The sequence below is a fragment of the Acomys russatus genome, chromosome 3, assembly GCF_903995435.1.
Source record: "Acomys russatus chromosome 3, mAcoRus1.1, whole genome shotgun sequence".
NCBI lineage: Eukaryota > Metazoa > Chordata > Mammalia > Rodentia > Muridae > Acomys > Acomys russatus.
In genome coordinates this window covers 59,556,579-59,570,889 of record NC_067139.1, presented here as the reverse complement: position 1 = coordinate 59,570,889, position 14,311 = coordinate 59,556,579, and the positions used below count along the sequence as shown (strand labels likewise).

The window sequence follows — 14,311 nt, the reverse complement described above, 5'->3', positions numbered from 1 at the left end:
AGCAAGAACAATGCAGTATTTAAAAATCATGTAGCAATTATTCTTACTTCAAGAATCTGTGTTAATGACCTCATTTATATACCTTTTCCTGAGCTAGGCATGGTAGTGCAGACCTTTAATCCTGGCACTCGGGAGGCAGAGGCAGGTAGATCTCTGTGAATTTGAGGCCAGCCTGGTCTACAAAGTGAGTCCAGGACAGCCAGGGCTATTGCACAGAGAAGCCCTGTCTCAAAAAACAAAACAACAACAAAAACCTTCAAATATTTTATGCACTGATATAAGGTTTATTGAATTATATTTATTTTTAAAAATAAAATTTATAGGGCCTGGAGAGATGGCTCAGTGGCTAAGAGCACTCCTAGAGGACCTGAATTCAATCCTAGCACCATATCAGATGTCTCACAACAATCTGTAACTCCAGCTCCAGGGATCCAATGCCTCTGATCTACATGGGCACTGCAGTCACATGCACAGATCCATATCCACAAATGGTAGCAAATGCCTAGAATTCTACCACTTGAGAGGCTGAGGCCAGAGGATCAGGGGTTCAAAGCTGTCCTCAGCTATAGAGCAAGCTGAGGTCAACTTGAGCAAGTTTGAAGTCACCTGAGACACTGCCTCATAAAACCAAAATATAGGGCTGGAGAGATGGTTCAGAGGTAAGAACACTGGCTGCTCTTCCAGAGGTCCTGAGTTCAATCCCAACAACCACATGGTGGCTCACAACCATCTATACTGTGATCTGATGCCCTCTTCTGGCCTGCAGATGTACATGCAGGCAGAGAACTGTATACATAATAAATAAATCTTTAAAATAAATAATAAATAAAATCAAAATATGAAGACATAAATTTACATGAAACTTTTAGAATACATCTATTGACTGTATAAGATACACCTTTCATGTAGATATTCAAATGAAAAATTAAAACAAAACTAACTTACAAGCATCAGCCGCATTCTGCACTACCTGCATTTGCTGCACTGCTGTGAAGGAAGGAACTAATCACCTGAAGGCAGCTCTTTACAGTGGGGCTCTACCTCTTCCACAACCTTGCCGTGAAGAACCAGCGTGTCTCGGTACTTCCGATGAAGTTTGAATTCTGATACTGGATTTAGTGCCTGGAGATCGTCACTGCGCTCTTTAGGGTCCAGCTTAAGCGTCTGAGTCATTAGCTGTACCAAGTCACTCATTTCATGTGTATGACTTTTCCTGAGGGGGAAAATCTCCTTAGTATTTACTTGACTTCATGCTAAAAGTTAGATGTGAAATGACCTAAAAGGGAGGGAGTTCTGCTTGCAAATGCCCAGCAGGTAACCATAATATACTTGAAAAATACAAAAATCAACTACGGGAAAGCAGTGAAGAATGACCAAAATGGAGAGTTGATTTTGGAAAGGAGTCCAGAATTTAGCCTAAGGGCAGACAGCATGCATCTCAAAATAGAGAGAGCAAGCTGCAGGCAGAAGCAAAGGGCAAGGGTCAACAGCCGCTGCTAGCGGAAGGCAAGAGGAATCCGGGAAAGGAGGGGTCAGAAAGAAGCAAGCCAACTTTATACAGATTCTAAATAGCCATTTCCAAATGACTTAATTTTTTTTTGTTTTTTGTTTTTTTGTTTTTTGAGACAGGGTTTCTCTGTGTAGCCTTGGCCATCCTGGACTCACTTTGTAGACCAGCCTGGCCTCGAACTCACAGCGATCCACCTGCCTCTGCCTCCCGAGTGCTGGGATTAAAGGCGTGCGCCACCACGCCCGGCCAAAATGACTTAATTTTACACAAATATAAAAGCCAAGAATAGTCAAACACAAAATGCCAGCCTCAGAGCTAAAATTCACGGGTACAGTCCACTCACAACTGAAAAGAAGCAGGAGAGATCACCCTTGTAAAGGAAAAATAAAATTTATAGAAACAAACCCAGAAGTGACACAAGTGATAGAATAAGTAGATGAGAAAATTAAAGTAGGTATTATAAATATATTTCATATGGTTACAATAGAGAAAAATATGACCATGGTAAAGGAGCAGTATGGAAGACATATAATAGGCCTACATCAAACTTTTATTTGTGACAACACAATGTGTTAAACAGGGCTAATGGAATAGACACTGAGAACAGGTGCATGAGCTCAAAGATATACTAGTAGAATCTATGGGAAATAGAACAAAGAAAAAAGTGGAAGAATAATCAGAGCACCACAGAGATGGTGTACATGCATAAGCAGTGCAATGCACATGTATTTAGAATCTCAGAGAGGGGTAGGCCCTGTCTCAAAAAACAAAGAATCTCAGGGAGGGCAAGGGACAGGGGAGTGTCAACAAAGCCATAAGGAAAATAACACCCAACACCAATAAAAATTACAAACTTTCCAGGTGTGGTGGACAGGCCTGTAATTCCAGCACTCAGAGAGACAGAGGCAGGGGGATTTCTGTGAGTTCGAGGCCAGCCTGGTCTACAAAGCAGCTGAGGCTACACAGAGAACCCTGTCTTCAAGAACCAAAAAACAAACAAACAAAACAAAAAAAATTGTAGGTCCAAGTATATAAAAATACTTTTTAATTTTAAAAAAATTATTGTACGTGTGTAGGTAGGTGTTTTCCCTGCATATATCTGTGTCACATGCATGCAGTGCTCATAAAGGCAAGAAGATGGCATCAAATCCCCTAAAACTGGAGTTATGGATGGATGTGAGGTGCCATGTGGGTGCTGGGAAGCAAAGCCAGGGCCTCTGGGAGAGCAGCCAGCCTTCTCACCACTGAGCCATCTCTCCAGAGCCTCCTGGAAGGTACATTTTAAGCTCTAGCACGGACCAGACCACTGTCAGGTTATAATGAGAACCACAGGTAAGAATACATCTAGAGTCAGTTCACACGGAGCTGAGACAGAAACCAAGAACTTACCCCTCCCTGGAATCCCCATCTGATTTATCAGTTGAGCTTGTAGAAGAACTTAACTCCTCCTCAGACAGACGATGTACCGCTCTCCTTTCCTATCGGTGTTTGGAAAGAAAGACACAATGTACCCTGCAGACAATTTAAAACTTGAAACTAATTTATTCAAATGACGTTACAGTTTACTCCTGGAGTTCACAGCTTAAGACTGAGGAACAACAGGGTGAAGCTTTTCAAGATCTCAGTCTCAGCCATCAAGATATTTCCTTCGCAGAGAAGAGTGGATGGCTGTTCTGGTGATTCAATTCTCAGGCAGAGGGCTTACTTCCAAAAGGAACACTGGCTTTTTCTTTCTTTTTTGTTTTTTGGTTTTGTTTTTTTTTTTTTTTTTCCATTTGTTGGTTTGTTTGTTTTGAGACAGGGTTTCTCTGTGTAGCCTTGGCTGTCCTGGACTCTTTCTGTAGAGCAGGCTGGCCTCAAACTCACAGAGATCCGCTTGCTTCTGCCTCCCTAGTGCTGGGATTACAGGTGTGTGCACTGTACTCGGCTTGGAACAGGAACACTGGCATTTTAAATGAGCCAATGCCACATCAATCCAGGCAATCTCCACTTGCTCTTATGTAAGATTATAAAGTTCTTTATGGGGCTACCTAATATAATTCACTTAAACCTTTCAGCTTTAAAAATTGCAGATGTCAGCCGGCGTGGTGGCACGTGCCTTTAATCCCAGCACTCGGGAAGCAGAGGCAGGCGAATCCCTGTGAGTTCAAGGCCAGCCTGGTCTACAAAGCGAGTCCAGGACAGTCAAGGCTACACAGAGAAACCCTGTCTCGAAAAATAAATAAATAAATAAATAAAGTGCAGATGTCAATTAGTGAAGTAACTAAGTGACACTGTAAACAACGCAGCCAGGTGCAGTGGCTCTTATCTAATCCCAGTGCTGAGGAAACTAATGCAGAAGAATCTCAGGCAGTTCCAGGCTGGCCTGGAATTTATACAGTCAATTTGAGAAGACTCTATCTCAAAAACCTTAATAAATTGACACAAATAGGACACTAAAGATTAATGACTAGCAAATGAGCTAAAAATCTAGCCAGACAGAGGGCTGGAGAGATGGCTCAGAGGTTAAGAGCACTGGCTGTTTTTACAGAGGTCCTAAATTCAATTCCCAGCAACCACATGATGGCTCACAACCATCTATAATGAGATCTAGTACCCTGTTCTGGTTGGCACACAGGTGGGCAGAATATTGTGTAAATAATAATAAATAAATAGATCTTTTAAAAAATCTGGCCAGGCAGATGGGATATTTGTTTATATAGAAAAATAGACAAAGTGTTGTCTAATGGAAGCTCTTCGCCTGGCGGGGTGGTACAAGCCTGTAATCTCAGCTATTTCAGAGGCTAAGGCAAAAAGATTGCAAGCTCAAATCTAGCCAGGGTACACAGTGAATATAAGGTCTATTAGTGGCTTTGTAAGACTGTCTCAAAATAAAACTAGAAAATCAGTCTAGGGAATATTACCTCAGAGATAGTACACTTGCCTAGCATGTGTGAAGGCCAATATAAAAAACAAGAGAAAGAAAAAGAAAAAAGATGACTCCCTAAGAAAATATTGCTTAGCCTTCCAACTGTTAACCAGAATGCCTGGGGCTGGAGAGGCTGCGTAGCAGTTAAGAGCACTGGATGCTGCTCCCCAGCACCCACATGGGTGACTCCAGTTCCCGGGATCTTCTGGCCTCCAGGGGCACCAACACATGCCTGTAGTGAATAGACACAAAGGCAAAACACCATACACATTTTAAAGAACATACATCTTGAATGGATTAAGCATAATCCTTTTAATTATTATTTATGAGTTCCTTTCTTTTATATATATATAATTTATTTAATTTTTATTTTATAGGTGAGAGGTTGTCAGATGCCCTGGAACTGGAGTTACAGATAGTTGTGAGCTGCTATGTGGATGCTGGGACTTGAACCTGGGTCTTCTGAAAGAGCAATCAGTGCTCTTAGCCACTGAGCCATCTCTCCAGCCTCTCCTTTCTTTTTTGGTTTGTTTATTTTGTTTGTTAGGTTGGTTAGTTGGTTTTGGTTTGGTTTCTTAACACAGGGTTTCTCTCTGTAACCCTTACTGTCCTGGAATTCAATATATAGACCAGGCTGTCCTCAAACTCAGAGATCCCCTGCCTCTGCCTCCCAAGTGCTGCAATTAAAGGCATGTACCACCACTGCTCAGCTGAATTCTTTTCTGAATCATAAGTGAAAAAGAAAGGCATGGTAGTATGTGGCTTTCTTCAGTCTCAGAAACTGGGACCCTGTGGTGGTTTGAATAAGAATGGTCCCCATAGGCTCACAGATTTGAATACTTGGTCACCAGGAAGTGGCACTATTAGGAGGTATGGCCTCATTGGAGTATGTGTGGCTTGCTGGAGGAAGTGTGTTACTGGGGATGGGCTTTGGAGTTTCAAATGCTCAAGCCATGCCCAGTGACTCAGTCTCTTCCTGCTGCCTCTGAATCTGGTCGTAGAAATCTCAGCTCCTCCAGCACCATGACTGCCTGTGTGCCACCATGCTACCAACCATTTCAACAGTGAGCTAAAACTCTGCAACTACAAAGCAACCCCAGGTAAATGCATCTATCTATCTATCTATCTATCTATCTATCTATCTATCTATGTTTCTTTTAGACAGGGTTTCTCTGTGTAGCCTTGGTTATTCTGGAACTCACTGTGTAGACCAGGCTGGCCTCAAACTCAGTGATTGCCCTGCCTCTGCCTCCTGAGTGCTTTAAAGATGTGTGCCACCATTGTTCAGCTAAATGCTTTGCTTTATAAGAGTTACTGTGGTCATGGTGTCTCTTCACAGCAATGGAACACTGAGTAAGCCAGATTCTAAGACAGGAGAGTCAAGAGTTCAAGGTCACCCTGGTCTACACACAAGATTCTATCTTAAAATGAACTGAGTATGGTAGTGTGTGCCTGTACTCTCAACACCTCGTGGAGGCTGGAAGATCTGAAGGTCAGCCTCAGCTCCATAGTAAGCTCCAGATCAGCCTAGGCTACTGAGACCCTGACTCCAAGGAGGAATAACTTGGTCAGCAGTGCCCCTAAATAAATGATGCTAACATCTGTGAAGCTTGCTGTCCTAGGCTTCCCAGGAACAGACACATCACCTTTTCCCTCAGGGGTGTGTGGTGCACCTGAGCAACGCTGCAGTCAGAAGAGACTCGTTGGGCAGGGATGGCCTGGTCTTCCTCCTGTGGTTTCACTGGCTCCACCCCACTTGGAGTTCTCCAAAACGAAGGGCCTGAAAATATGAACACCGTGGTAGCTGTTTGTAGTTGGCTGGACTGCGCCACGCAGGACACTGCACACAGCACAGAGACACCACAGGGAGAGTAAGCTACAGCAGCCAAGACAGCGCATTCATCATCAGTCTTGTGTCTGCGTCTGGACAAATCTAACCCTGCATTTACTAGCTTTGGACCTTGCACAAGTTACTTAACCCTCTGGAACCACAGGGTAACAGCCTACCTTTGGGGGTGTCTAAAAATAGAAAACAAAATATTACCCTTAACACATTTACCATAATGCTGGAGACAGTCACCTTTAATAAAGAAAAACTGGTAATACAACTTTCAGATGATGGTCCTAAGAAAGACCCAGAGGGGCTGGAGACATGGCTCAGCAGTTAAGAGCACTTGATGCTCTTGCAGAAGACTTGAGTTCTGTTGCCAGCACAGACACGGTGGCTCACAACCATCCATAACTCCAGTTTCAGGTACGCCAAAGACTACTTCTGACCTCTGTGGGCACTAGGCATGCATGTGACTTACATACATATATGCAATAACACACTCATACATGTAAAATAAATCTAAAAACAATTTATAACAGAATTATTCATGGAGGCTGGTGGCACACACCTTTAATTCCAGCACTCAGAAAGCAGCAGCAGATGGATCTCTGAGTTCAAGACCAGCCTAGTCTACATAGTACAGCCCAGCCCAGCCAAGGCTCACATAAAGATCCTGTCCTCAAAACAAAGCAAAAGCCCTACATTCCTTAGCCCAGTGAGGCTCCCTGATTTCCAGCCTGAGATGGCAAAGTTCAAAGCCCTCTGGCTTTCTCTCTCTCTCTCTCCCTTTTAAATATATTTATTTACTTGTTTGTTTTATACTTTTAGGTTTAAAATTTTTATTTTATGTGTATAATGTTCCACCTGCATACATGTGTGTGCACCTGCTCCACACGGGTCAGAAGAGGGTGTCAGATCCCCTGAAACTGGTGTTAAAGATAGACGCGAGCTGCCACGTAGGTTCTGGGATCTGCAAAAGCAACAAGTGCTCTTAACTGTTGAGCATCTCCCCAGTGCCTGTCTCTCACGTTAGTCCCCTTACTCTGATACATAGTCAAGAGCCAGCACTCTACAATATTCTATAAGGCTTATCCAAGAAATTCCAAAAACTCTTCCGAATCCTTTCCCAAAAGAGACTATTGCTGCTTCAGAGCTTGTACACCTACCAACCAGAGCCAGGGCTTCTTGCCAGCTACCAACAACCAACTAGGTAAAGACATCAAGCTCACCTGAGGGGAGCATCTCTTCCTGTGACTGCTTTAGTCGTCTTCTCTCTCTGGCTGATAACGGTCGATCCTTTGAAAGACAGTCATGGAGTTATTCCTGTTTCTATTCACTGTCCCTGCAGCAATGGTAAAGGCCTCCCACTGGTTTCTCAAGGGGTGGAAACCACTTTGCATGTGGAGTCTAGCACACGTAAGGGTTACAGCTATTAAGGGCTGATCACAGCTGTGGCTTCTGGAAGGTGCTCATTTGTAGAAGAGCAAGAAGATGCTCTTGGGCTGGAGAGATGGCTCAGTGGTTAAGAGCCCTGTCTGCTCTTCCAAAGGTCCTGAGTTCAATTCCCAGCAACCACATGGTGGCTCACAACCATTTATACTGAGATCTGGTGCCCTCTACTGGCATGCAAGCTAACATGCAGGCAGAACACTGTATAAATAAATAAATAAATAAATCTTAAAAAAAAAAATGCTCTGCACTTCTTATACTCAGAAGCAACCACAAGTGGCTATCTTTGGAGCTGTAGGCTATGTCCATGTCAATCAAAGCTAATGCTGTGAAAGCACAAATGTCTCTTCTATAATTGGTAAAGTGGGGCTAATATGTTTATTATGAACTGCCACAATATACATAGATTTTATAATCCAAAGCTTTATAACAAGTATGTTTAAACCCAGCCCACATTCATACAAACCTTTGATGATGATGTTGAACTGTTTACAGACCCAGCCACAGGTCTACTTTGGTTTTCATTATTTTGCTGTGTTGATATGATATCCACTTTTCCAACAGCAGGGTGAGAAGGCAAAAGCTGAAGGGGTGACTCTTGGAACTTAAGTCATGTAAAGAGGGGGAAGAGTATTAACTTCATGTATACCCCTCTCTAAAACTTCCCATTGGCAGTCCTCCATGCATTCACCAATGCTTTATCCTTAAAAATTTTAAAGCATTAAAAAAACAAAAAAATTTTTTTTCACAAAGGAAGGTCTCATGTCCCCCAGGCTACCCTCAAATTGACGATATGTAGGCAAGGATAAGCATGAATTTCGGATTTTCATATTTACATGTCCTAACTTTTGGGATCACAGGTTTGTGCCACCATGCCTGGTTTACTTGGTGCTGGGTAAATGAACCCAGGCAAGTGCTCTACCAACTGAGCTACAACAACATTTTTAAAAAGCCAGGCCTGGTTGTGCAGGCCATAGTCCCAGCTACTTGGAAGGCTGAGGCAAGGAAGTCACAGTGTCAAGCCCGCCTGTGCTATGGAGACTGCCAAGAGTGAATGACTACCTAGCAAGTTAGGGAAGGGTATTAATGGAAGGTATTTTAATGGAGGAGGTACTGAGGGCTAGTACTGCAACTCGGTAGTTGAGTGCTTACATAGCATATACCAGACCCTGAGTTCATTTTCCAGCACTGTATAGGAAAAATACGTATATTCAGTCAAGAAAATATACATGAAACAGTATATTAGCAACATAGCACAATGGAACCAAACAGGCTGTTCCTTTAACTTTTAAATGATCCATTAATTTCTGCTATATTTCCAACTCACTGATAGTTGAAAGTTGGTATTAAGCTTTTTATCCTTGCTCAGCTTCCTGATCCACACTCTGCTTCTTTTCTGCACTTTTTGGCAACTGCTAACCATTCTAAACAAAAGGCAAGCGTCCCAGAGTCTGTCTCCCACAAAGCACGATGACTCACTGCAAAGAGATTGCTGACCTGGCCCTTTGTCTGACCATGGTCAGTCTGTTTTCTTTTTTTCTGCCTTTGCTGTTGGGACACAGAAGGTTCAGACACAGAGCTGTGTGGCTGGAATCTTGGGTGGATGCTGTCCTGTTTTTCTATAAGACATCCGCCAGTAACTTGATCCTTAAAAGCAATAAAATAAAAGAAACATACAAGGGAACTGCACAGAGTAATGCAACAGTCTTTAGAACTGCAAATGGCAAACTCTCCACACTACTTTTGAAATTGCAAAATGAAAGGCTAGAGAGACATTTCCACAGGTAAGAGCACTGGCTGCTCTTCCAGGGGGCCTGAGTTCAATTCCCAGCAACCACATTACAGCTCACACCTATCTGTAGCTCCAGCTCCAGGGGATCCAACGCCCTCTTCTGGCCTTCTGAGCACTTGGCACATACCTGCTGCACAGAAACCCATGATGGCAAAACACCTACACATCACACAAATTAAAAAAAAAAATTTTAGCCGGGCGTGTTGGCGCACGCCTTTAATCCCAGCACTCGGGAGGCAGAGGCAGGTGGATCTCTGTGAGTTCGAGGCCAGCCTGGTCTACAAAGAAAGTCCAGGACAGCCAGGGCTCTGTGTAATAGAGAAACCCTGTCTCAGAAAAAAACAAAACAAAACAAAAACAACAGCAACAGCAGGTGATGGTGGTACAGCCCTTAGGTGGATCTCTGTGCATTCAAGGCCAACATAGTCTACAGAGCGAGTCTAGGACAGCCAGGGCTACACAGAAAAACCCTGTCTCAAAGAGAGAGGAAAAAAAAAAAAAACCTACTACTTTTGGAGCTAGAGAGATGGCTCAGGGATTAAGAGTACTGGCTCCTCCCCCAGAGGAAAGGAGCTAAGTTCAATTCCCAACCCCTACATGGTGTCTCACAGGCATGTATACTGGGAGCTGATGTGCTCTCTAACTTTCAGGTGTACATGCAAGCCAGAACACTCATATAAACAAATGAATCTTTTTATTTTGTTTTGGTTTGGTTTGATTTTTTTGAGACAGGGTTTCTCTGTGTACTCTTGGCTGCTCTGGAACTCAGAGCTCTGCCTGCTTCTGCCTCTGAGTATTGAAGGTGTGCACTGCCATTGCCCATCAAATAAATAAACCTAAAAAAAAAAAAAAAAGGAAATAGAAAAATAGAAATGGAAAGAAAAGAAAACTGGCAACAAGGGGCTAGAGAGCTGGGGTAGTGGCTAAGGGTATTTTCTGCTCTAGCAGAGGGCCAAATTCAAGTTCAAGGAACCACATGGTGACTCACAACTGTCTGTAACTCTGATTCCAGGGGATCCAACACCCTCTTCTGCCTCTATGGGTACCAGGAATGCATGTGGTACACGTATATACATGCAGGCAAACACTCATACACATAAAAAAAATAAGCATTCAAAAATTTGCCCAAAATTCTGTACAGACTATTTCTCCAGGGAAGTATACAAATGACCAGTCCATGTATTAAAAAATCCTCAAGCCAGGCATGGTGGCACACATCTGTAATCACAGCACTCAGGAGGCAGAGGCAGGTGGATCGCTGTGAGTTTGAGGCCAGCCTGGTCTATAAAGCGAGTCCAGGACAGCCAAGGCTACACAGAGAAACCCTACCTCAAAAGAAAAAAAAAAAAAAATCCTCAGGCACTTGTCTAGGAAGATACACGTCCAAACCACAGGAAGGGGTCTGAGAGACAGAGCAGTGTGAAGGACATGTGCGGTTCTCCCAGAAGACCTAAGCTCAGTTGCCAGCAGCCACAGCAGGTGGCTCACGACAACCTATAACTCCAGCTCCGGGGGATCTGATGTCTCTAGCCTCACAGGACATCTGCCCTTGTGTGCACATACCCACACACAGACACACATAATTTTATAATAATAAAAATAAGCTGGGTGTGGTGGTGCATGCCTTTAATCCCAGCACCCAGGAGGCAGAGGCAGGCAGATCACTGTGAGTTTGAGGTCAGCCTGCTCTAAAAAGCAAGTCCAGGATAGCTAGGGCTACACAGAGAAATCCTTTCTCAAAAAACAAACAAAAAACCAAATAAAAGCAATAAACAAAAAACAAACAAAAACAATAAAAAGAAAATTAAGACTCTAGTGTAGACCATTTGGGCCAATAGCTATCTATGATCCCAAGCTGGGCAGCATGAGGTGCTGTGTTTGATTGCAGTATTTTTAAAAAGGATAATAACAAATCCTGACAAAATTTCCAGAGAAAGTAGGACCCTCATGTATTACTACTGGGAAGCAATGACGACAGTTGTTTTGGAAAATTGCATTGCACTCTCTCAAAAAGTTAAACACGATGTGGGTACTAGAGAGATGAGGTGGCTCAGGGGTTAGGAGCACTGGCTGCTCCTCCAGAGGACCCAGGTTTAACTCCTAGCACCTACATGGCCGCCCACAACAAGCTATAATTCCAGTTCCAGAAGATCTGATGCTCTCTTCTGGCATCTACAGGCAACAGGCACAAAAGTGGTACACAGACACACATGCAGACAAAACACCTACACATAAACATTAAAACATTTTAATTAAACACAACACAGTGAGATGGCTCAGGGAATAAAAGCTCTGCCATGGAAGCATGACGGCCTGAGTCAGATCCCTTGAACCCATGTGAAGGCCAGGGAGTCAACTCCACAGAGGTGTTTTCTGGCATACACACACACACACACACACACACACACACACACACACACACCATGGTGTTCATGCTACAAACACACACACGCACGCACATATACACACATGTGCACATACACATGCCATATACACAATAATATTTTCATAATAATATTTTCTAAGTTAAGCATCCAATTAAATAAAATTAAACCCATGGCCCAACAATTCCATACCCATTTACCCAACAGAACATGAGGAAAAACCGACTCCCCAAAGTTGTTCTCTGCATGGCACCATATGTGCGCTCCCCCCACATTATATACTCATGCAGTAATAATCTGTGAAGTTAAATATAGTGTTACCTAAAATTAGACGCACCAGATCCAATAATTCCATTCCTATTTACCTAACAGAAATGAAAATATATATCCATAAAAAATACACAAACGCACACGTGCATACACACACACACACACACACACACACACACACACACACACACACACGGCTGGTAAAGTGGCTCAGTGGGTACTTGCCACCAAGCCTGGCGACCTGAGTTCCGTCCCCAGAACCGATGCAGGAGGAGGAGGAATCCAGCTCTCATAAGTTGTCCTCTCATCTCTACTTGCATGCCATAACACATAAGTGTTCCATACACACACATACATGCACACAAAAATAAATGAATTTTTATTTATTTATTTATTTTTCTTTTTTAAATGAATTTTTAAAATCTTACTACTTTTTTTAATCTTATTTTTTATAAATGCACAGGGGCTGGAGAGGTGACTTGGGTAAAGAGCACTCTTTGCTCTTCCAGAGGACCTGGGTTCAATTCCTGGCACCCACGTGGTGGCTCACAATTGTCTGTAACTCTAATCCTAGAAGATCCAACACCTTTTTCTTGCTTCTTTGGACACTACACACAGATGCAGGCAAAACACCCACACACATAAAAAAACAAACAAAAATATAAAAAGAAACATATACACAAATATTCATAGCAGGGCTGGAGAGTTAACTCAGCAGAAGGAACCTGCAAAGCACTGAATTCAATCCTAAACACCACACATGCACACACCAAAAAAATTCAAAGCATTATATACAGATACATAGAGGGGAACATATTTGACAATAAAAAGCATACTGGGTGTATGCAATGCCATGAATAAACTTTGAAAACATAAAGCATTATGTAAAGTAGAAACCAGATACAAAAGGCTGTGAATCCTATGGTTCTATTTACATGAGATGCTCAGAATTGGTAAATCCATGGACAAATATTGCCATGGGCTGAGAATGAGGAAGAAGGGGAGCGAGTGTCACTGCACATGGTTTGCTTGGTTTGCTTGTTATTGCTGTTGTTTTTATAGGTGATTAAAATATTCTTCTACTTTAAATTTGCACAACAAATAACTGACTTTCTAAACATAGGTAAGACATACCTACATCTTTGGTTTTTAGTAATTAAAACATTTTAGATTTATTTAATTTTATAGGTATGCACACTTTGTCTGCATATATGTATGTGTGCCACAGGCATGCTAGCACCCATGGAGGATCTCCTGGAACTGGACTATGGATGATTGTGAGGCCCCGTGTGGGTGCTGGGAACCAAGCCCAGGTCTGCTGCAAGAGCAACACGTGCTCTTAACCAATGAACTATCTCTCCAGCCATATTTCCTGCTTCTCCTTCTGTGTCCCCACTCACCTGGTCTTCTGGCTGTTGGTCTGCCTTTGGGGGATGCAATGGTGTCACTGGCTCATTCCGCTCCCCATCCCCGTCGTCAGAGGTGGGAAGATTTGCAGGCTGATTACTGCACTTGGTATTACCTTGTGGCCTCTCCTCCTTCTCTTGAGAAATACTGCACTGGCTGTCTACTTCATGAGAGGAATCCACGTGTCTAGGCTGGTCCTCCTGAGCTATGCCATCCTTCACTGAGTCCCTCCTTTCTACAGGTAAGATATCGACATTTATCCTACTGACTGTGGCAAGTGACTCTGCAGTATTGTTCATGTCTTGTTTGTCAGTGTGGCCTTTGAGACTAGCAGGTGATTTCAAGGGACCAACGGCCATTGGTTTCTCTTGGGACAAACACTTATCTTCACCCTGGGTGAAAAGATGTTCTGAAGTTATTACAGCACCTTATACCATATACAAAAATTAACTCAAAAAGGAGCAACATCTGCTTCAAAAAGCTAAACACAAAATTAACATCTAGCTCATGTTAATTTTTTGGCATGCACTCTAAAAACATAAAAACAGGAACTCAGGCAGGTATCTGTGAACCAATGATTCTAGTATCATTATTCAAAAAAGGGTGCGCACAGTGGCACACATTTTTAAGCCCAGCACCTGAAGGGCAGTGTTGAGGTAGGAGGACTGTCATGATTTGAGGTTAGCCTGCATACAAAGTGGGTTCTAAGCTACCCAGCGTTATACAGCAAGACTCTTTTTTTAAAAAGAGAGAAAGAGCC

At 42.9% G+C, this 14,311-nt stretch overlaps 1 protein-coding gene across 1 annotated transcript in view; it reads right to left on the bottom strand.

Annotated features, from left to right (window-relative positions):
- The window catches only part of Nek4 (NIMA related kinase 4), a 34,306-nt gene that overhangs the window by 4,896 nt on the left and 15,099 nt on the right, over nucleotides 1-14,311 (bottom strand). Inside the window, exons 7-13 of the mRNA XM_051141076.1 lie at nucleotides 13,545-13,943; nucleotides 9,196-9,345; nucleotides 8,165-8,302; nucleotides 7,479-7,545; nucleotides 6,065-6,198; nucleotides 2,900-2,988; nucleotides 1,011-1,213 (exon numbers count right to left, since the gene is read on the bottom strand). Of these exons, the coding sequence (XP_050997033.1) occupies nucleotides 1,011-1,213; nucleotides 2,900-2,988; nucleotides 6,065-6,198; nucleotides 7,479-7,545; nucleotides 8,165-8,302; nucleotides 9,196-9,345; nucleotides 13,545-13,943 (1,180 nt within the window). The remainder of the gene's footprint in view (nucleotides 1-1,010; nucleotides 1,214-2,899; nucleotides 2,989-6,064; nucleotides 6,199-7,478; nucleotides 7,546-8,164; nucleotides 8,303-9,195; nucleotides 9,346-13,544; nucleotides 13,944-14,311) is intronic.